Source organism: Gastrolobium bilobum, unplaced genomic scaffold (genome assembly GCF_033153095.1).
Source record: "Gastrolobium bilobum isolate Gb01-03AN ecotype WA unplaced genomic scaffold, APGP_CSIRO_Gbil_v1 utg212325, whole genome shotgun sequence".
In the NCBI taxonomy this organism is placed as follows: domain Eukaryota; kingdom Viridiplantae; phylum Streptophyta; class Magnoliopsida; order Fabales; family Fabaceae; genus Gastrolobium; species Gastrolobium bilobum.
Genome location: NW_026897870.1, coordinates 6780 through 29449, shown reverse-complemented (window position 1 = coordinate 29449; position 22670 = coordinate 6780). Strand labels below are relative to the sequence as shown.

The window sequence follows — 22670 nt, the reverse complement described above, 5'->3', positions numbered from 1 at the left end:
GAAAATTCATTTCCATTATCACTACGAAGGATCTTGATTGTAGTATTGAACTGATTCTCAACATAAGCCAAAAAATGTTTAACGTGTCCTCGAGTTTCACCTTTAGTTTTCATTAGCACCACCCAAGTGAAACGAGAGTGACCATCTACTAGAGTCAAGAAGTATTTATAGCCATTATTGATAAACTGTTAAAAGGACCCTATATATCCACAACCAGAACATCAAATATCTTGTCTATTTTATTCTGTGATGGAAGGAAAAGGAGACGTTTCTGTTTGGCCAAGTGACAAGCATCACAAGGCTTTATATGGCAACTATGAATAAAGGGAAATTGCAATGACATGATACGCAATACAACATCTGAAGCATGACCTAAACGTCGATGCCATAAGGAACAACTATCTGAAAAACAAGCTGAATTATTTACATCACATCTTTCTTGGCTTTGCATCTTTTGTTCACGCTTGACAACACCATCATAGACTATCACATATAGACCTCACTTTCGCTCAGCAATACCAATCATCTCCTGGGATTGTGTCTGCTTAATATGGAAAAAGGAATCAAAGAATGTGAGAAAACAATCAAGTGATCTTAATAACTTTGTAACAGATATTAAGTTGACATGAAATTCAGGCACTAAAAGAACATCTGTTAAAATCAGTTTTGGTGACAAGTAAACTGAACCAGAATAACTAGAAACAACTTGTGTACCATCAGGAAGATTAATTGTGATTGGCTCAATTTTATGAAGACTCATGAAACATGAGGTAAGGTGAGAGATATGATCAGTGGCCCCAGTATCAATAATCCACTGATCACTTGAGATACCTGATGCATTGGTTTCAGCATTTGAAACTTGTACTACATTATCATGATGAGATGGTGGAGCAACTGTATTGCCAGATTTGTTGTTGTGCAAGATCGAGAGGATGTGTTGGTATTGATCTTGAGAAATCTGATTGCTATTGATCATACTCGAATTGTCAGCTTTAGTGGACACAATATTTGCAGTGCGAGTGTCTGGAACTCTTGAGCAATATCCAGGTGGATAACCATGTAATTGGTAACATGTCTCCACGGTATGGTTTGATCTCCCACAGTGAGTGCAAACCCTGCCTCCAAATCCACGTCCAGAACTATTTCTCCCAGCAAATCCACGTCCTTTACTATATCTTCCACCATTTGGATTGAAAGATCTGCGATTATTATTATTTGCAGTGTTGTTGTTGAACATAGCAAATGATTGAGTATTATTGGTAACAATATTACCTGATTCAGATCCCAATTGTCTTTCCTGTTGAACAATCATAGAGAATGCCTTATTGATATTAGGCAAAGGATCAATAATCATGATCTGTGATCTAATCGAAGTATATTGTTCATTCAATCCTTTCAAGAACCGAATCACATGGTCCTTGTCACGATAAGCTCGTACTTTTAACATCGCTCCACAAGCACATGGAGGAGCACATTCATATGTAGGAAGAGGATTCAAATTTTCCAATTCATCCCACATCGTTTTAAGCTCAGTAAAAAATTCAGAAACAGGATGTTCTCCTTGCTGCAATTTACAAATCTCTTAAAAATCCGAAATGTGAAAAATATTAGTTTGAGAAAATCTTTCCTTGAGATCCAACCAAGCATCACGAGCAGATTCTATCCAGATAATGGATCTTGCAATGGATTCAGAAATTGATCTATGAATCCATGCTAAAACAGTTGTATTGCATCGATGCCATTGAGAATAAGCTGGATCATCAACATCAGGAGGATCAACAGTTCCATCGATTAAACAGATATTGTTCTTAAAAAGAAGAGCTACTATCATGCTTCGAGCCCACGTATGATAGTTATTTCCAGTCAATGGTGGTGATACCAAAACCAAAGAAGGACTTTCATTAGGATGCAAGTATAATGGATGAGGAAGGTTGGTGTTAAAATCTAGAGCAAAAGCCATTGCTATGGACGAAGAAAGGTTTGAGATGAAAGAAGAATCAAGAACAATCGAAAGATGAAAATTAACGAAGCAGAATACCAGAGCTCTGATACCATAACAGAAATGAATAATACTGATTCCATTGAATTAATTCAGAAGCTTACATCATAGTCCAATTTATATGGAGCTCAATACATAAGGGAAGAAAGGAAAGAAATAACTAACTCTAACTGAATTACAACTGTGCTAACGTCTTAACAGAAAGTTGTTAGCATTTATCTTTCATGATCGTTCTTCTTATGCAAGCATTGGAAGCTTCAGGAGCTGCTACTGCTCGGCCTTGAACTTGGGCTACTGCTTGGCCTTGAACTTGGGCTTGGACATGGGCTTGAGAGTTAATGGTCTTGGACTCTGATAATAGTCACAGGCGGTATGAATAATCATCGTACCACTTACTTTAAAGGTTGATTCATTTCGTATTGAGCTTTTGTTTTTTAATAAATTAATGTGACTGTGATCATGTCATGCACTCTCATTTTTATCTAGCATTTTGTCATTTTTATGAAGACCCATTTTCTTCTCACTTTTAATGAATGAAAATAAAAATAAAAATAGAGAAAGATGTGCCAGAGATAAACAAACAAACAGGCATAATATTTACACACATTAACTTAAGACTTTAATAATTACACAATGAATATAATATGAAAAAATTAGTGACAATGAAAAACATAGAACTCACACACCTTTTTATGTGTAGGAGAAAAAATTATCTCCTATAACATGAAAAACATTTAACCCATAAACTAATAGAAACAAAATCATCATGCAGGAAAAAGTATTGGAGCAACAATATATTATAATATACATTTGATATTTGTCCATAAATCACATCGATTTTGAAAGATAGAATAAGAATAAGAGGTTTTTTAAACATTAGTGACAAGCTCACCTTATAAGATTCTTCTCTACATAAGAAAGCGTTGTAAAGTCCAACTAAAACAAAAAAAAACAAACAGTTTGCTTGCATAGAGAAAAAGATGTTATATATAAAGCCTCAATATGTAAGAGCATTAGTTCTCTTAAGAAACAATCTCTTTGGATAAAAGATTGCGGTTTCTCCTTTTTTTTCTTTTTTCTTTTCTTTTTTTCTTTTTTTTTTCTTCCTCTTTTCTTATCATCTTTCTCTATTTTGCCCCCGCTAATCAGCTTTCACTTTTCTTTTAAATTATAAAAGAAACTATGCAGGAGATTAAGATGATGGTGGCACATTGAAGTGAAAAAGCCATGATATGACAAATGCAAAAACCATACAAGCAAGCAGAAAATTCAGGAAGCGATGGCCATGCCAAAATCTTCTAGTTTCTGATGAAGGAGAAGGTGTTGAGACTGCTGGTGCTGCAGTAGCATTGTTGCTGTCACTCAAAGTCTCTGTTGTGTCCTCATTTCCACCATAAACATTCTGTGCAACAGAATGACAAATTTCACAAGTCCTATTAAAATTTAAACAAACAGAAAAAAAATAATTAGAAAATTACAATTGAAGAAAAAGGTGTTCAGATAAATTGCTATAATTATAATTGTATAGTTACATGACTTGAAGAAAGTAGATATGATAAATCCCATCAACCTATTGCTAAAATAAAAAATAAACAAGCAAACCAAGAACTAACATAGCATTGAAAATGCATGATAAAAACAATATAGCATAGAAAAGGCTACATTGTCAACAACCATGAACTTGAAAATTATTATATCCAAACCCTTAAGTTTTCTACTCATTCAGTTGAATGTGGAAATAGTGGAAGGATGGAGCAATTATTTTTATTTTTTGTATAAATCATGTGGTATCCGACTACCAACGGGTGTCGACTAATCTGGATTCGAGCCAGGACCACAAGGACGGCATAACTCTTCTTATCAAGTTTTAACACACTTGCATACCCAACACTTGAACTCGAGATCACTAGTTAAGCTAGAATAACTCTCTGTTAGTTGATCCATGACTTGAGGGTTGGGGAAATTATTCCTTCACTCTTGCAATGAAGAAATTTTATTCAAATTTAATAAAGTGTATTGACATTTAATATATGTGTTTCCACTAAGTTGTCATAGCAAAGAGGTTACTTTTAAGCTCTAGATAGCCCAAGCCCCACTTGATACCTTCCTTCTACAAATCCATAATTGTCTTTGGGACTATGACAAAGTATCACATGATAAACCATGATGCTTTTTGAAAACCCATAAACAAAGAAAAAGATAGCATTATGAAATAATTTCAACCAATAAAAGTAAAGCATCAATAGATATATTAAAGAAGAGAACAGATTCAAATTCTGTTTCATTGTTGAAATTTAATTTAGCCATTAATCATGAACATGGATGGAATTACGTGGGGAACAGCTATTCCATCAATAATATAGGCCCCACTACCATGTTTTCAGAAAAGCAGAGAAAAATTATAGCACTACTTTGGTTAAGAATTCATGGACTGAATTAAAATCAAGGATTAGCTCAGTGGCAATGAGTCCATGTTTTAACTGTTCTACTAACTACAAGTGACACTGCTGAACCTAACATAAAGTACGAAAATATTTTACCCCAAAAGTACTTCAACTAGGATCTGGACACTTGTTATCTTGTGGTAATCAAAACAATTACGCAAACTAAAAGTTAGATGTCATCATGCATCACAAAAGAGCAAATTATGAATGATCCTTAACTTTTTGTTATGATATCCAAGGTGGCACATCAGAACTATAAGCATCCACCATGAAAAATGAATATTGAATACATCAACACAAGGCTGAAGGCGTCAAATCTCCACTTTGATTGTGATAAAGAGAATGAAAAAGAAGTAATATGAAATTCCTAAATTTCAGAAAAGGGACAAAGCAACAAGGAATCCCATTGTGCTTTAAACATGTCAGCGAATCAGTGAGACTGGCTGATGCTTTAAGCCTTTCTTTTTCAATAATCTTCTTTAAATAAGCTAATCTTCTATAACTTTACCCTCTCTTGAAGAAATAATGGACCCTGCCTCCTTTAAGTCCAGTTCCTTAAACGCTCTAAATGAGCTTCCAAGTACATTTTCCATCATGTTCATCAAACTTTTATTCAACATTTAATTAAACTATACACAACTTAAATTGCCAACTAAACACTTCAATTCCAGTTCAGAATTTTTCTACTCTATAATAATTAATATCATATCTTATACGTAAAAATCAAATGTCAGTAATTGTGAAATTTTTGGGCAGCTAGGAGACATGACATGACTAGTTAAAAGGTATCAAATTTTTTTTCCCCCAAAACTATGAAAGTTTAGCATAAAAATAAACTTCCACAATCCAAATAAGGAAAGATTGGATTTTAATACTCACCTATTCCCCTTAATCTTGAACCAGGTTTCTGCACAGTTCTTGTGAGCAGCAGCTAAATCATCCTTACAAGAACAACCCAATTCAATGGGAACTCCAGATTCCTGACTATCACTCTCCAAACCCAGGTGACAAATCCTACAATTCCTCTCCACTTTAGCCAAATGCACTTTAATTTCAGGAACCCCATTTTCAATTTCCACCTCCACAGAACAATCAGTAACAGAAGAAGCCCTCCCAAAATCAGCATCACCCCCAACCTCAGGATCAGAACCACAATCAAAGTTGTAATCATCATATGAACCACCATTTGTTGAATAGAAATGGGAATAGCAGGAACCATCATCAGCATCAGAGAAGCACACACTCACATCACTTCCAGTCACAGAACGGTGGTGACTTCTTCCTTGCTCCAAATCCACATGAGACATCTGAATAGTGGACATTTTCCAAGACCCAGAAGAGAAAAGAAAAACAAAAAAGAGAGCTTAAAGAGCATGAAACCCCAAAGTTTGTAACTTTGGGGTTTATAGCCCTTCACCAAGAACCTATAGTACTAGAACCAAAAAGTGCATATACATACACACAAAAAACAAAAACTTGCAGGGTATAAAGAATTGAGAATTAGATTAGGTGACCCTTGCCTTCAACCCCATTAATGCATGATTCCAAAAGTTTCAAGTTTTGGAACAGATTGAGGAAAGTTCCATCCTTTCAAGGCTCCAAGCTCAAGAATGCTAGCTTAGAGAGAGAGAGAGAGAGAGAGAGAGAGAGAGAGAGAGAAGGGTAAGGGTGTAAGCAATGAGAGAAACAACGGTCTACCAGACAGAGACTCTTGCTCTGGCTGAAGACATGGACAATGACACTGCAAACAAGAACAGAAAACGTGCAGAGAGAGCACAGAACAGATTGCATAGATAAAGAGGTGGGGGCATTGAAAACAAAAAGAAAGAGAAACATCAACATTAATAAAGCAAGTGGTAATGGTAACTCTCTCTGTGTTTTGGTATCTTTCAAAGTTAGTAACATCTAAATCTATAATATAAAATTTAATAATTACTTAATTAAAAGCACACAAATATCATGTGTTGAGATGCTATACAAACAATGTAATAAGAATGATAATAATAATGAAGGTAAAATAAATTCATTATTTTTTATTTTGGAAAATTATATATTTTTTCTCTATAATGCATTCTGCATTTTAATCTAACTTAATAAACATAAACTTGTTTCAAATACCAAATGCTAATAGCTCAGTTGGCGCATGGGAGCTAAGCAGGTGAGGGTGAGAGTGTGTGTTCGAATCTCTCTAGTACTACCTTTGGGAGAGGTTTAAAGCCTTAATCTTAGACCTGCCCCGATCGGATTAATTGCGAATCAATGAACCGATTGAAATATTTTCAAAAAAAAATATATATTTTCTGATCATTTATACTTTTAGCATTATTGGTAATTTAATAATAGGAATGATCAAAAAAATTTCATTTTTTAAAGCCTTAGAGTATAATTTTTAAAATAAGAAAATATAATTTAAACATTTCCTTAAAAAAAAAAGTGAGCGTAGTAATGATAAAGCAGCCAAGAGAGCTGACGCCAATGGTTTCTGTTTTTCTATGTGTGATAGGATTAAGCATGTGGCTCATAAACATTGACGAACGTGTGTACGGATAACGATGAAGCGCACACCTGGGAAGTTGAATAAAAAATTGTTTTCCCAAATATAAATAACAATTCTTCAAAATTTAAATTTTATCATAAAATGAAGCAATATAAAATTGGGGGGTGGGGGGGAATACATTTACCATTAAAATGCTGCTATTTAGCCTAAGATGCATATATTCGACGTTTTTCGGATGTATACAATTATAAATTTAATAACACAATTTAAATAATAATAATAAGACATACTATTGTGATTATTTGAATGCATCCAAGGTTTTATTTAGTATTACATATTTATTGAATATCTTTATTTTTGCTTTTTTAAATTTGAGAGTATGAAATGAAATGAAACAAATATGACTTATTTATTGCTAATTTCCTTAACACTTTCCTAGTTTAGAGAGTAAAGGAAAAGAGTGAAATAACATCATAAAATATTTATACAATAATACAATAGTTTTTTATTTTATTGTATTGGCATTTTTGCCATTCAAGTACAAATTAAGACAAAAGAAAAAATTTGTAAAAGCTTACCAAAGAAAAAAAAAATTGTAAAATGGTACACGTGGAAAAGATATTATTAAAGTGATATCGCACTTTATACGTGTCATCTAGAGAAGCAAACTCGTCTTTATCAATACGAATTATATAAAAATAAAAAAATACAAGCTATCATGTGGACGTGGTAGCCCGTGTTGGAAATTGTTCTTCTACTTTACAAGTTGGAAATTATTGTTCCACTTTACAAGTTATAAATTGCTACGTGGAACAAGAAGTTCTACTAGGATTTCACGCGCTAGCTTATATGTTACACGATTCTCAACCTAACCCCAACCCGTATAAATATTTCCATCCCCACCCTTCTAATAAATTTTTGGTATTGTTACTGTATTTAGATTCAGTACATCTCATTTCATTAATGAGAGCATTACATATTAGAAGAGAGTAATTTTTTTTTTGACAAAAATAAATAAATTTAATTGACATATAATATTTTTATTGGTGGGATACACTAAATCTTTGATACAATTTATTGCCACCTTTCACCTTCACTTTCCTTTCTTCTTTCAAATTTCTTTAACTCCCAACTCTTTTTTACAACTCATCCTATTTGTCTCTAGTGACATCGTCATATAATTCGAACGTTACAAGTTTGATCTATTTAATCAATTTCAGGTTCTTTTTTCCGTAAATAAATGAAACAAAAAACATTAAAAGAATATAGCAAAAATATTTGATGTACTACCGAAAAAAAAATTCGGAATATTACTTTTACCCAAAATTAAAATCTACCATTTTTTTGTATTATTTTTTTATTTATTTTTGGTAATCAATAGGAGCTTTCAGATCTTTTAATAACTAAGGAGGGCAATAGCCCAAGCAACAAAGGAAAGTAGATAAGTCTGAATCTCGTACATGATTTGCATTAAATATAGAAAATGTCTTGTGAAAGCTCGTTATAGAGATATATTTCTTATTTCTTGCTAGTGACATTCTTGGAGAGCTGGTCTGTGCACATATTTTCTTCTCTCTGTGTGTGTTGAAATCGAACATTCCAAACATTTTGTATCTAAGCTTGAACTGCATTACCCTTGTCGCTAATTATCGACATGATTATCAATGAGTCTCCTTTCATTATAATTTTCTTTGTTCCCAATGACCAGGCATATTCTAAACTTGCCATGACACGGCATAGTTATGCTTCCATCGAAATACAAATTCCAATATTATAAGAATACCCTTCCTTCCATTTGCCTTGGTTGTCTTTTATAAGGCCTCCACATCCAGTGATTCTTGTCTCCATCTCGGTTGCCCCATCAAAGTTGAGTTTTGTCTAGTGGATGACATCGGGTCATGCTATTGAACACTAAAGGTTATGAAAGTGAAAATACTTGAGTTGATAATAACAAAGTACAAGTGAGCTCAACATGAAAGCATAAGTGAAAGAAGACTAAAGCAAAGAACAACTCAAAGAGACAAAGTCAACCCTAAACTCAAAGATGTCAAGGCAAATGAAGACCTAAGAAGCTCAAAACTTGAAGACAAAGGAATACAAGTCAAGACAAAAACTTACATAGTTAGAAATACTTGAAAAAGGGTATTCTAATATATTATAGAATTGTAAATAATCTGTACAAAGGATTATCTATTTATAGAGAATACTTGACCTAATTTTAACCTAATGGGCTTGACCCAATACAACAAATAAATGACTAAATAATAACTAAATAATTATTATTTACAACACTCCCCCTCAAGCTGAGGAATAGATATTTATCATTCTCAGCTTGCTAGTAAGTTCTTGAAATCTGTCTGAAGGAAGCCCCTTTGTTAATAGATCAGCTAATTGACGCCCAGTGGGAATGTATGGAGTGGTAATCAACCCGCTATCAAGCTTTTCTTTGATGAAATGGCGGTCAAACTCAATATGTTTAGTCCGATCATGTTGAACTGGATTATGAGCTATACAAATAGCGGACTTATTATCACATAGCAGCTTCATAGGTCCCTCACATTTTATTTTGAGATCATCAAGTACAATTTTCAGCCACAGTAACTCACAAATGCCTTGAGCCATAACTCGAAATTCAGCTTCTGCACTTGATCTGGCAACCACATCTTGTTTCTTACTTCTCCATGTCACCAAGTTACCGCAAAGAAACATGCAATAACCAGTGGTAGAACGACGGTCAGTCACGGATCCAGCATAATCAGCATCTGTGTAGACTTCTAAAGATAGATTGCCATCACGTCGGAATAACAATCCTTTACCAGGAGTACCTTTAAGATACTGAAGAATTGTCTCTACTGCCTGCATGTGTTTTTCTTTTGGATCGTGCATAAACTGACTGACAACACTAACAGCATAAGCTAGGTCTGGTCTAGTATGGGCCAAATATATCAATTTCCCAACTAGCCGTTGATATTGTCCTTTATCAACTGGAGGACTCTCTTCTTCATAGCCCATCTTGTGATTCTGCTCAATAGGAGTATTAGAGGGTTTACACCCGAGCTTTCCTGCTTCTTTGAGAAGATCAAGAACATATTTTCTCTGGCTGATAAAAATTCCTTTGCTTGAATGAGCTACTTCTATCCCTAGGAAATATCTCAGTTTCCCAAGGTCTTTGATTTCAAACTCAGAGGCAAGCCGTGTTTGCAGAATCTGTCTCTCCACAAAATCATCACCTGTGATAATAATATCATCAACATATACAAGGAGCACAGTAAGCTTCCCATTTTAGGAGTGCTTGAAGAAAAGAGTGTGATCTCCTTGGTTCTGTCTGTATCCTAAGGTCATCATAACCTTAGTAAATCTTCCAAACCAAGCACGAGGTGACTGCTTCAATCCATACAAGGCCTTTTTTAATCTACAAACTTTATTTTCCCCCTTCACAGAATCAAAACCAGACGGGATTTCCATGTAGACTTCTTCTTCTAACTCACCATTGAGGAAAGAATTTTTCACATCAAATTGATTTATATCCCAATTGTAATGGGCAGCAAGGGATAACAAGATTCTCACTGTATTCATCTTTGCAACTGGAGCAAAGGTTTCTTCATAATCAATGCCATAGGTTTGAGTGTAACCTTTGGCCACTAATCGAGCCTTATATCTCTCAAGAGTGCCATCAGAATTATATTTCAGGGCATAAACCCATCTGCACCCTACTGCTTTCTTTCCGTTGGGTCTATCAATAACCTCCCATGTTTTATTTTTCTCCAGAGCATTCATCTCCTCTTGCATGGCTTGAGCCCAATTCCTATCTTTCAAGGCTTCATGTACTGATTTTGGGATTGCAATAGAATCTAGTGCTGAAACAAAGCTTTTGTGCTGCACAGAAAGATTAGCAGAAGAAACAAAGTGGGAGATAGAGTATTGAGTACAAGAGGGACAGGAGGAACAAGTTTTCTTGTGACAAGATCTTTTTCCTTTTCTAAGAGCAATAGGTAAGTCATCAGAAGTAGAAGCAATGGGTAAGCCATTACAGATATAAGAAGAAATAGACAAATCATGAGAGGAAATAATATTAGAATCAGAAACAGGAGATTCAGGAGACTCAGAAGAAATAGGAGATTCAGGACTTACCAGTGGTTCAAACAATTGAGGTTGCTGGTGAGACAGTATGGGTTGTATCTCAGGTGTATTTGAAGGTTCTGACACACCAGGAGCAGACACACTAGGAAGAGAGAAGATTGATCCAGACTCAAAGAAGGAAGGGGACGAGTCTTCTGAAGAACTATTCTCCCCCTGACGATGAGAACCCAGGAAATAAGATTCAGATTCTTGAAAGGTGACATCCATAGAAACAAAAAATTTCCGACTTGGTGGATGATAACACTTGTACCCTTTTTTATAAGGGTTATAACCAAGGAAGACACACTTAAGAGCCCTAGGATCTAACTTACTCCGATGTTGTTTATGAACATGGACAAAGGCAACACATCCAAACACTCTTGGTGGAAGGCTCTGCAATATAGGAACAGAAGGAAAGAAGGAAGTCATGGAATGAATAGGACTGATATTGTTAAGAACCCGTGAAGGTAAACGGTTGATCAAAAAAGTTGCAGCTAATACTGCTTCTCCCCAATAAGAACTAGGAACAGATGTCTGGAAAAGTAGTGCTCTAGCAAATTCAAGAAGGTGACGATTTTTCCTTTCAGCAACCCCGTTTTGTTGAGGGGTATCAACACATGTGAGCTCATGAATCATACCTCTGTCTGAAATGAATTGTGACAGGCGTTGATTGACGTACTCAGTACCATTATCAGATCTGAGTCTTTTAATACCCTTATCAAACTGAGTCTCAACCATGTGATGAAACCGAATAAATATCTCTGGTACTTCAGACTTGTCTTTCATCAAGTATATCCATGTTATCCGAGTACAATCGTCAATAAAAGAAACAAACCACCTTGCACCTGAAACACTGTGCACTTTAGAAGGGCCCCAAACATCAGAATGGATAAGAGAAAAAGGTTCCCTGCTTTTAATAGTGCTAGAAGGAAATGACACTCGATGGTGTTTTGCAAATTTACAAACATCACAATGAAAGGTCTCAACCGACTTATTGAGAAACAGAGAGGGGAACATAGACTTCAAAAGACTAAATGGTGGATGCCCCAGACGCTTGTGATGGAGCCAAATCATAGACTCTGCAGTAGAAGGATGACGTGTCATTAATAACTGATTTTTGCTAGCATGGTCTGGAAGGAGATGATACAACCCATCCTGTTCATTAGCAACTCCAATTGTCTTCTTCGTGGTAAGATCCTGAATAAGACAATGAGAAGGAAAAAATGTGATAGAACAATTCAAATCAGTTGTAAGTTTTTGAGTGGAGATAAGATTAGTAGAAAGCTGAGGAACATAAAGAACATTTTTTTTTTTTGATAACATCATAAAGAACATTTTTAAGAAACAAGGAAGGTTGAATTTGAATGTTACCAGAACCAATAACTGATTTATGGGATCCATCAGCTATGGATATAGTATGACTACCAACAGTAGGATGATAAGAACAAAACAACTCAGTACGACAAGCCATATGATCAGTTGCACCAGAATCCAAAATCCACGAGGTTTTAAAATCAGTGCAAGAAGCAAGAAGAGATATAGAACGTGTGCTCTTACCAGATAAGATCGAAGAACTATCATGCTCGGCCATTCTTTAACAAAAAAAGTTAACAACCAGCGATAAAATCAACCAAACAGAATATCAAATGACCTATGATCAGAAAAATAATTACAGATCCAGACAGAAGACAAGAAGACGAGAAGAATGGTGGTGGTCCGGTCCAAAAACACGGCCGCACGCGCCTCCACGCGCCGGAGAAAGGAGCTGCGCGTGGGATTCACTCGCCGGGAAAGGGGCGACGCGTGAGAGCGCGTGGAGGGGCTTCGCCGGCTGAGATTTTTCTGGTGTGGTCGTCTGGTGAGCGCGCACCTGTTTGTGGGTGGTCGCGATTGAAAAGTTGCCGGAAAGTGGTCCAAACGGTGAAGACAGATCTGATTGGAGGCGGTCGGAGGTGTTTCGGTCGTTTGTGGCGGAGGAACAGTGCGTAGAATGATAGATCGGAGGAAAAATAAGGTCAACAATGATCCCCTTGGTCTAAAAGGTCCCTGGAAAAATTTTCCGGTGGTGGCTGATGGCGGCAAGAGGCAAAGAAATTAGGGTTTTGTTAAAAAAGAAGATAATATGTGCAGAAGCAAAGCCCTCAGATCGAGAGCTCTGATACCAACTTGAAAAAGGGTATTCTAATATATTATAGAATTGTAAATAATCTGTACAAATGGTTCTCTATTTATAGAGAATACTTGACCTAATTTTAACCTAATGGGCTTGGCCCAATACAACAAATAAATGACTAAATAATAACTAAATTATTATTATTTACAACAGAAATATATAATTAAGTATGAAAACTTAGAGAATGAAGACTATTAAGCTCTCACTTCAAGAAATGCTTTCATAGTTCACAAAAACATGCATTAAAGAAACTCACATGGTCTAATCATGTATACAAAATCACACACACATGAAAGTTGCTATACAATGGCTAGACACATTCACTCGTGTTAATAGTGATTAGAAATCATTTAGAGATGAATTGGATCGAACATTGCATGAATTTATATTTTTGTCCTAATTTTTACACGAGTAAAACAAGACAATTACCTAAGTAAACGATTTACTCATGTAACTATAAGTGATTTACTCAAGTAAATGCTGATAAACAATTTACCCGAATAAGCCGTCACAACTTCTATATAAACGACTATAATTGCAATTGGACTTCTATATAAACACATATTGTCGTGAATGGCTTTGCACTTCTTTTCTCACAAAAGGCAACAAGTTACAAAAAATAGTTTCTCCAATCCTAGTCTCTTTTTTATCTTGATTCTTTTGCAAATTTTTGTGTTCCGTTCTTTCTAATTCATTTGGAAAAAATCTTTACAGTTGCTTTGTTGCACCAAGCAACTACAAATGTTGCGAGTATGGGTGCAATCACGCAAGACATGTAAGATTAAGTGGGTTTCTTTTGGAAAAAGATTTGAAACAAACTCTAAGAGCTTCGTATAAAAGATTAAGCAAGTTTCTTTTGGAAAAAGGTTTTACAAGAGGGAAAATTAACATAACTCTTTCAAAAAAAAGAAAATCAATGATCACATTTTGCTTATGCAAATATATGTTGATGATATAATTTTTGGAACAGTGACCAAAATATCACTGTTCACTGATTTTTTTACCCAAATGCCAAGCGAACAGTGTTATTTCCAAATATGTCACGCAGGCAAGTTCGCTACAGTGCCCAGCGAACTTGATTTGTTGATGTGGCACGTTTCTGGTAGATAACAAGTTCGCTACTCCCATTAGTGAACTATGTTGCAATAAATGCTGACACATTAGAGAAGTTTGTTGCCACATGCAGCGAACTAGGTGAGCCACGTGTCTGATATGCACCAAGTTCATTGAAGGTCCAAGCGAACTAGATGCCACGTGGCACAATCTCGTTGCCCGATCAGAATTAATGTACCAATCACGATAAAACACTTCTACTATGGTGCAATTACCTTTGTCACGGATGAGCTCTACTCACCATAAGAAAGTGAAGAGTATCAACTCAAACAAATTGGAATGCAAGAAATTCTCCCCTTCTACTATGGACATCTGTTAGTGATTACAGGTCTCCAACACGAAATAAAGTTTAATCAGTCAACACCCAGAAAACAAGATAAGTGTTCCTTGAGCTCATGATCCCCACATCCTAATTTACCTAGCGAATCCATTTACATTATTACAATGATTCACATAGCTCCACAGCCTAAAATTTTAGTTGCGTTAGTATACTTTCCAGGCAAACAGGTTGACATCATTATGGTCTTCATGCCCATTATTCTGTCCCTCCCACTTAGAATAGGACTGAAAATTTATTTGGCATTTTAATGGCCAATATGTACTTGAGATTCATTAGATATTACCCTGCCAGCTGTGTCACCCATCACTTTGACGCTACTACTCTCCAACCCACTTTTAATCCAAGCAAGGCTGCTAATGTCAGTAGCTATTGCAGCCAACTCAAAACTAGGGAAAGATGGGGGTTCTGAAAATTCAATGAATTCTGGTCCCAACAAAGAGCTTTTGTACCCTTTATCATTTGGAACAGCACAGCAACCATGGCCGCACTGGTGAGGTACAGAACGGTCACCATAAATCCCTTCAACCATTTTTAAAAATTCAATATCTGGTTTTGATGATTGCAAAATGGGTCCTTGCATTGGAACAGGCCTTTGAATTGATGTTGAAGGCTGTAAACCTTCAAAAGAGGGATATACACTAAAAGCACTTACACGTGCTGCTGGCCGAAAAAGGGTAGGTGGATCCTTGGCTTCATGGTATAATTGACCCTCAGTCCGTGCTTTGTCTTCATATTTATCGTCCATGATCTCCACAGAACTGACATCCCTTCCTTCAGAGGATTTCAAGGAATTAACATCTCCACAAGATAGAGTCTCTTCAGATGATGCTTTGGCTTTGTCCAAGCTAACATCATCCACTATGTTACCAGATTCTAGCCTAATCTTATCAAGTTCAACTCCCCGGCGCCTCAAAGTGGAATTCCAGTGGTTCTTAATGGCATTATCAGTTCTTCCTGGTAGAAGTCTGGCAATGGCTGCCCATTTGTTCCCGTGGACTGCATGAGCAGAAACTATGATCCGGTCCTCCTCATCTGAAAAGACATTACTTTGTTTAGCCTAGATTTACAGGAAAGTGGCATAATAAGATTTAATAGTTGAAATCCAGAGGTTTCTAAGGAAATATAAATGATATAATTCTAATGCACACAACTTTCAATGCAATGCGTGTTTCTATACATTGGTGGTATTATGCCTTGAATCATAAGATAATGAAGACAGTTCTTATTTGTTTTTAGTGGGCAGTTTCACACACACACACAAAAAAAGAAGCTTAGTCTTAGCTGCATGTTGCAGAAAAGTCATCTGTGAGACAATAAATGGATAATAAAGAGCTCTATCATAAGGGAACAGAAATTTTTCTTCACTTTTTTAGATTGAAGCTCTAAAACTAAGAAAAAGAACCTTCATTTATTATACCAACTATTATGTTTTTTTGGTTGCAGCTGCTGATTCCAAAGGGATACTTAGGTTGAGATTTTAGAAAAATTTAACACTCACCTCTGTAATTTCATTATTTCCCAAACACTAGACTTTATTTAATTCTTGTTTGCTTTCTGTTTGAGGATTCTCATAACTCATCTTTCTGATTTTCTAGTTGTCAACTAGTTTAGAGTCGTTAGATCCTGAATTTATCATACCATAGTTTTTGCTGGAAACTGCAATTAAACCTTGAATATCATAGACCACTAGATATAAAATTGGAACAAAAAGGAGAGTAATAAATTTTAATGGCCAACTAACATAATGCAGTGCAACATGGGAAGCAGAGATAGCTTGATATGGAATGAGATGTATTCATAATATCTAGAATCCTTGATCACAAATACAGACCAGTAATAATAGCTCATTTACATGATATAATGTATCCTGAGCATATTGAGCTTTTCTTTATGTGATATAATAGCTTTTAACCCACAAAAAAGAGAGGTTCATGAGATCAGAAGCTCTGTCACCATGTGTCAAAATCAGTTTCATAATCTAAAAGTTCATGTATAGTATTTGTGGGTGTAATTGTAACTAACTTGGGGGTGATATTTTGGAATCTTTTACTGTTGCATGATAGAATATTAAGGGGGAGTAGAGGAATTAGAGGGTATTGGGGAATTTAGACTGGGAATTGGGACTTTGGGAGAGACCTTAGCCCCTCAAATGCTACTGGACTGTCATTCATTTTCTGCATCTTTTATTATTCTGTCAAATTTCTCCGCATCACTAGCAGATGCTTCTTCCTACTCGTAATTTTCTATATCTCCATTTGTTGTCTTTACTTTTTACCGGTTTCTTACTAATCAGCTTCATAAATACAAGTATCAGTTTGGTTTTCTGTGAGTTTCCTTCTCATTGTGTTTGGATCCCAAACACATGTGCATAAGTATTATGTATACTTAAAACACACTAGACTTGTGTGATCATGGCAGCTGTACTCTATGGATGAATGTCCACTTCAAAGAGCAAATGGATCACCCTACATAAACACAGATCATCTTCCCTCAAGTCACTGGCCAGACCTTAGATCAGTTTCTACAAATATAGGCACAAGTTGATTGAAGGTATCCCAACAAATGATGATATACCATATATGTGAACTTATATTCAGTGCTTGCAAAAAGCGGTAAGACAATTGAGATGGAATATTACTTGTGATGATGGAACTGGAATATATCAAAATCTAACTATAAATTCAAATCACAATTTACACAATCTTACAAAATCTTTAGAAATTTATCTTGGGTCAGTAACAAGTAGGCTCGGTGCCACTTGAGCTAAGGGCTTTAGACTTGTATTTATTCATTTGACTTCTTGATGGGGTGTCATCTTTGCTAACTCAGTACACATTAGGAATATATACATTCAGTGAATAACATCAAATAATCTCACATTGCATTCCAAAAATTAGGGATCAAACTAAAAAAATTGAAAACTTTAAGGACAAACTTGACAAAAAAAAAAAAAAAACGTTTGAGGGTCAAAAGATTTTTATTTTCACCTTTATTACGAATGGGATTCCCATTTTTCAAAACCAAATCTCACAAAAAAAAAAAAACTGACGAGATGCAAAATCCAACTTGCTGCAGAACAAGACTAATGAACATAGCAAATTCCAAGAAAATCAAGAATTCCAAAAATGTAATAGCAAATGTTTAAAAAAAAAAAATTGAACACTAAAGAACACAATTGAATTCAAACCCAATCACTAATGCTGCGAAAGAAAAAAAAAATCAAGAACAGTTATTAGGTACCAGTGAAGGGCTTGCGCTTAACGGCAGGGTCAAGCTGATTGCACCACCGGAGCCGGCAAGATTTGCCGGATCTTCCGGCGATCCCGCGAGCGATGAGGCTCCAGTTTCTGGCGCCGAACTTGCTGACGAGGCGGCTTAAAATGGCGTCTTCTTCCGGTGACCAAGGACCCTTCACTCTGTCCCTACCGCTACCACCGCCGTCGCCGCCGCCACTGCCACCTCCTTCACCTAACCCGAGCAACCCTTCATCTCCGCTTACGTCAGCATCGACGGCGGTGTTGGTTTCTTCAGGTTCCATCCGTAAGCTGTGAGTTAACAAGTGAGTGTAAGAAAGCTAAGAGTGAAAGCGTGAAGACAGAAGCAGCGGCAAACAAAAAGGGGCAAAATGTTTAGGTACTTTGTCCAAAGGGAAGAAAAAGGGGGAGAAAAGTGGGTCCACTTGTCCCCTCTTCGTTTATACTTTTATCCTTTCTTCTATTTTATATTTTAGAGTACCATCTTTCGTTTCTGACAATTTTCATAAGACACGTTTTAGTCCCGAAGAATAATGACGGAGCATGTCTGCAATGGTGGTTTTTTAGTGTTAAAGACCAAATAGGATCTTCAGTTGTCCAAAACTCCAAGAAGACATAAGGCATGTTCAAAATGGCATCGTATTACTTCCACGATGACATATTTAACGGTGACTCAGCAAAGTAACAGTCCACGTGTGCTCCGTTAGTTGGGCCGTCAGATGCCAACTAACGGAAGGACAAACATGGCTCTTTTTTTCAAATTTTAGGGACTAAAATGAGCATTTTTTATTGACCGGGACTAAAATGTGCCTCGTGAAAATTGCCAGGGACGAAAAAAGGGTATTTACTCTATATTTTATCTCATGAAATATATTGTTTTTTCTATAAAAAAGAGAGAGGAAATAATAGTCTCATGTTGTAAGAGACTACTATCTTATGCCATAAACACTTCGACAAGTGTGCTGCTATTTTCTTTTGTTTTGTTTTCTCTTTTTTAATGGTGGGTTTCATCATTTTGTATCTTAGCATAAGATATGTTCTATTCTACCACATGAGAGTAGACAAACTCAAAAAAAAAATATCAATCTACACTAATTTCTAAATTATATGTCAATTATCTTAAAGTTGAATTTTTTATGTGACGTAACTTCGTGTTGTGTAACACCCCAATTTATGGTGACAAGTTACACTAGAAAGAGATACAAATAAACAGAAGTATGTGTATGTACACACATCCATACAAAGCCGGGTATCAAATTAACATCTCCATAGTTAAATACAAGGTGGCTCAACCATGACATTTACAAAACCTTCATAAGGTCCTAGGAATACAAATAGTCATAGTTTCTACTTCAAACTATTTGCACTTTCCAAAAAATAAATACATAAGTAACCAAAATACGTTATTCGTGATTATATATTACTTGGGTTACTGCCTTTGCCATAATTTCTTTGAAATAAAATTCCAATAGGGTGAGATCTGAATTTCAGTAAATTATAAATTATCAATCATACTTTATCATCATTTGAGAATATGTCATTATTGGCGTTGTCTTGTTGTAAACAGCGCCCATCAGGGGCGTGTCTCTCTCCTGCCACACACGCCCTACGTTGGGCGTGTCCCCTTCAGTAGCTCATGCCCCACATGAGCTTGTCTCTCTCCATGAGAACATGTCCCGTGTAAGCGTGTTTAGATGCTATAGATTCGTAATATTTTACAAGATGACTACTTATATGAAGAGAATGCAAGGAGAGAGGTCTATAACTAGTCGGTCTCATGAAAGAGAAAAATCATATTATATGAAGACAAGCACAAGAAATTCACTAGTCGTCTATAACTATTGTATGATCTCTATAAGACCGTGGATACTCTATTGTATGTCTCTCTCACTCTTTGACCTGTATTGAGTTCAAACACGGTGAGACGTCCCTAAAAAATTGTCAATCAATATACCTTAGAATCTCTTACTTATCGCACCGAAGACTATGGCATACTGTGGAAATCTTGAAAGTAGACACGGGACATTGATAATAACAAATATTGAATGAACTGAACAGATGCAAGGCGGCATTAATAGATATCATTTATGCAGATGTCCTCGCTCGGTTGTTTGCTATAGAGAGCAAAACCAGCGAGTAAGGTCGAAGAGAAAGTAGTTTTTGTGTAACTGCTCACTATAGCATTATACTTTTAAGGAGGTCCTCGTTGGATTGGCTCCAAAGAAAGTCCATACTAGCATTATACTTTTAAGAGAGATCCACTAAGGCTGTTTCTCTTATGTGTTTATCATAAGGAGGTCTTAATTGGGTTGGCTCCAAGAAAAACACACATAATTTCTATTGGCCAGAGAATTATCTCAAACATACATTCATATAATTTATAATTCCTCAAATCATGCATTAAACTATGTTTTAATACTACAATGCACACCAATCACATCAACCATTACTCCAATGAAGTATGATAGAACAACAAAAGGGATTAACCCCAAGATACAAGAATTTACCTCTTAAAAACTTTTCTTTCAACACTTTATTTATGTTCAAGATGCTAAATACCAACTTCTTCACTAGCACCACCTATTTAAAAGGTGATCAGTAATACATACAACATACAATTTATCAAGCCCGAGCTAGAATTCTTTCAAGAACATGAATTTAATACACTTAACCCTATTCTTGAAGATTCAAGAATCAATGCCTTGACCAAAGGAAAGATCCAATAGTTGGTCTCCACCAAGACACCATTAAGTTTAACACTACAACATCAAACACACATAAAGTCACTATCAAAATCCTCTTCCAACTCATAAATCACAAAACCTATATTTTCTCAAACCATTGATTATCAAATGTCCATGAAAACTTAAGAGAGGTGATGAGTTTTACCTCAAAGCTTCAAATAAGTGTATAAGAAAAAAATTGCAAGCTTCCAAGAGATGAAACTCTCTTCCTACCCCAACACCAAAGTGGCGCCCCATACTAAGGAAACAGATTTACTTCCCGCACAAAGCTTTTAGGTTGAAAATGATAGGTGAGTTTTACTACCTATGAATAGCTTAGCAACTTTCATGAAGGAAGATAGTCATTTCTATGACTTAATCAAAAATGGGGTTTTAAGGATGAAGAGAATGCAAGGTTCAACCATAGATAAAGAGACTTCACGATGAAGTTGAAATTTGAAGAGAAATAAAGTGCTTTAGTTGTGTTTGATGGCCTTCGACTTTAGTCAAATTATATAATTAGCAAATGACTCTTTTGCTCTTCTTGTTTAATTTTCTCCCAACTAATGACTTAAAATATCTAACATGAGTTTTGAACTCATAAAAGTCATGAAATAGTTTCCACTAAATCATTTCTATGTTTTAGCTAACTTTTGCTTAATTGTATTTTCACACCGAAAATTGTATGTTGTATGTATTATTGATCACCTTTTAAATTGCCTCGAAAAGTAACTTAATTTGAATAATTAGTTTTTTCATCTAATCAACCTCTTTTAACTATTAAATAATTCTTAATTACTCAACTTAGCTGTTTGGGTTATTATAGGAAACACTTAATCTATGTAAGTGTAAAACATTATTGTTGATGTGAGTCCTTACAATTTTGAAATATTTTCTCATTTATACAATAATATTTTGAAATCCCTAAAAAATATTGAGTGGATTGAAGGTTTAACAACGAAAAAAATTAATAGTCAAATTATAATTATTAATAATAAATTTAAAATTTTTGACTTTGTAAGAATTTTGAAATATCATGATATCAATGAATCATATTTCAAAATTCTTTCAAATTAAAAATAATATCATTATTATTGCCTTTTTTTTAAGTTAAAAAAATCGGGAGAATTGAATTTTTTAGACTAATATAAAAAAAAAAAATCAATAATGACATTGTTATTATTAATAATAAATTTAATATTTTTGAATTTTCAAATAGTCAAAAAAAATTATGACAGACAATTAAGAATTTTTTTGTTTTCAACATTATTTAACTTAATAAATCTAATAATGATTTAAAATTTAATAACAATGTTTAATTCAATACAATTTAGTTAAGTTAATGCTCTCAATCCAATATTTAAGGTGAATTTTATTTGGTCAATTTCAATAAAATAGTGATAGATTGATATATTTCAAAATATGCATTAAATTGATAATTGTTTTTTTTTTTAAAAAAAAAACATATCTGGTCAATCAACCTTAGATGATATTTTACATATTATAATCATATTTTCAACCTCCAATTTTTAATTATTTTCTTCTAAATTCAGCATGTTCAATAAAGCGTTAATATAAAGTTTTAATGGTAGATAGAGGTGTCCAAACAGGATATGACATACGGATTGACCCGCGACACAACACAAAAATTTGTGTTCAGGTTGATCCTAAAAAAATTTGTGTCGTGTTTGTGTTGAAAAAATAACCTCCAAAAAATTCATATTGTATCACATGTCGTGTCAACACGAATTCGACCCTTATTTTTTTTGAATTTTGACCCTTTTTTTAAATTTCTTTTGATCAATTATCATTTTGATCCATTATTTGTGTGTCGTTCATATCCACCTTCAAGAAATTTATGTAATGTGTGTCAAGATTCTGACTCGTTTTGACACCCTTGGAGTCTTAAGTTAACATTAGCACAAATATTTAAAAGGGATGGTTATGTTATTTACCTATTTAATCTTTCTATACTCACTGCCTTCTATAACCGTCATATTTAATTTAA

At 35.0% G+C, this 22670-nt stretch overlaps 2 protein-coding genes across 2 annotated transcripts; both read right to left on the bottom strand.

The window, feature by feature from the left end:
- Positions 1-3092: 3092 nt before the first annotated feature.
- Positions 3093-5766, bottom strand: LOC133310931 (uncharacterized). The gene is made up of 2 exons (XM_061511926.1): positions 5323-5766; positions 3093-3432 (listed from the first exon to the last, which is right to left on the bottom strand). The coding sequence occupies exons 1-2, from the start codon at positions 5763-5765 to the stop codon at positions 3192-3194; spliced, it is 684 nt and encodes a 227-aa protein (XP_061367910.1). The 5' UTR covers position 5766; the 3' UTR covers positions 3093-3191.
- A 9065-nt stretch (positions 5767-14831) lies between these two features.
- Positions 14832-18253, bottom strand: LOC133310930 (transcription factor MYB1-like). The gene is made up of 2 exons (XM_061511925.1): positions 17926-18253; positions 14832-15717 (listed from the first exon to the last, which is right to left on the bottom strand). Exons 1-2 carry the CDS (start codon positions 18221-18223, stop codon positions 14930-14932), a joined length of 1086 nt encoding a protein of 361 aa, XP_061367909.1. The 5' UTR covers positions 18224-18253; the 3' UTR covers positions 14832-14929.
- Between the last annotated feature and the right edge of the window lie 4417 nt (positions 18254-22670).

Bases quoted from the DNA above. Each gene is read 5' to 3' on its own strand.
- LOC133310931 (XM_061511926.1), bottom strand. From the start codon at position 5,765: ATGTCCACTATTCAGATGTCTCATGTGGATTTGGAGCAAGGAAGAAGT. The intron at 3,433-5,322 runs GTGAGTATTAAA...AAATTTTAATAG, and splicing joins TTCAAGATTAAGGGGAATAG to GACTTGTGAAATTTGTCATT.
- LOC133310930 (XM_061511925.1), bottom strand. From the start codon at position 18,223: ATGGAACCTGAAGAAACCAACACCGCCGTCGATGCTGACGTAAGCGGA. The intron at 15,718-17,925 runs GTACCTAATAAC...ATGTCTTTTCAG, and splicing joins TAAGCGCAAGCCCTTCACTG to ATGAGGAGGACCGGATCATA.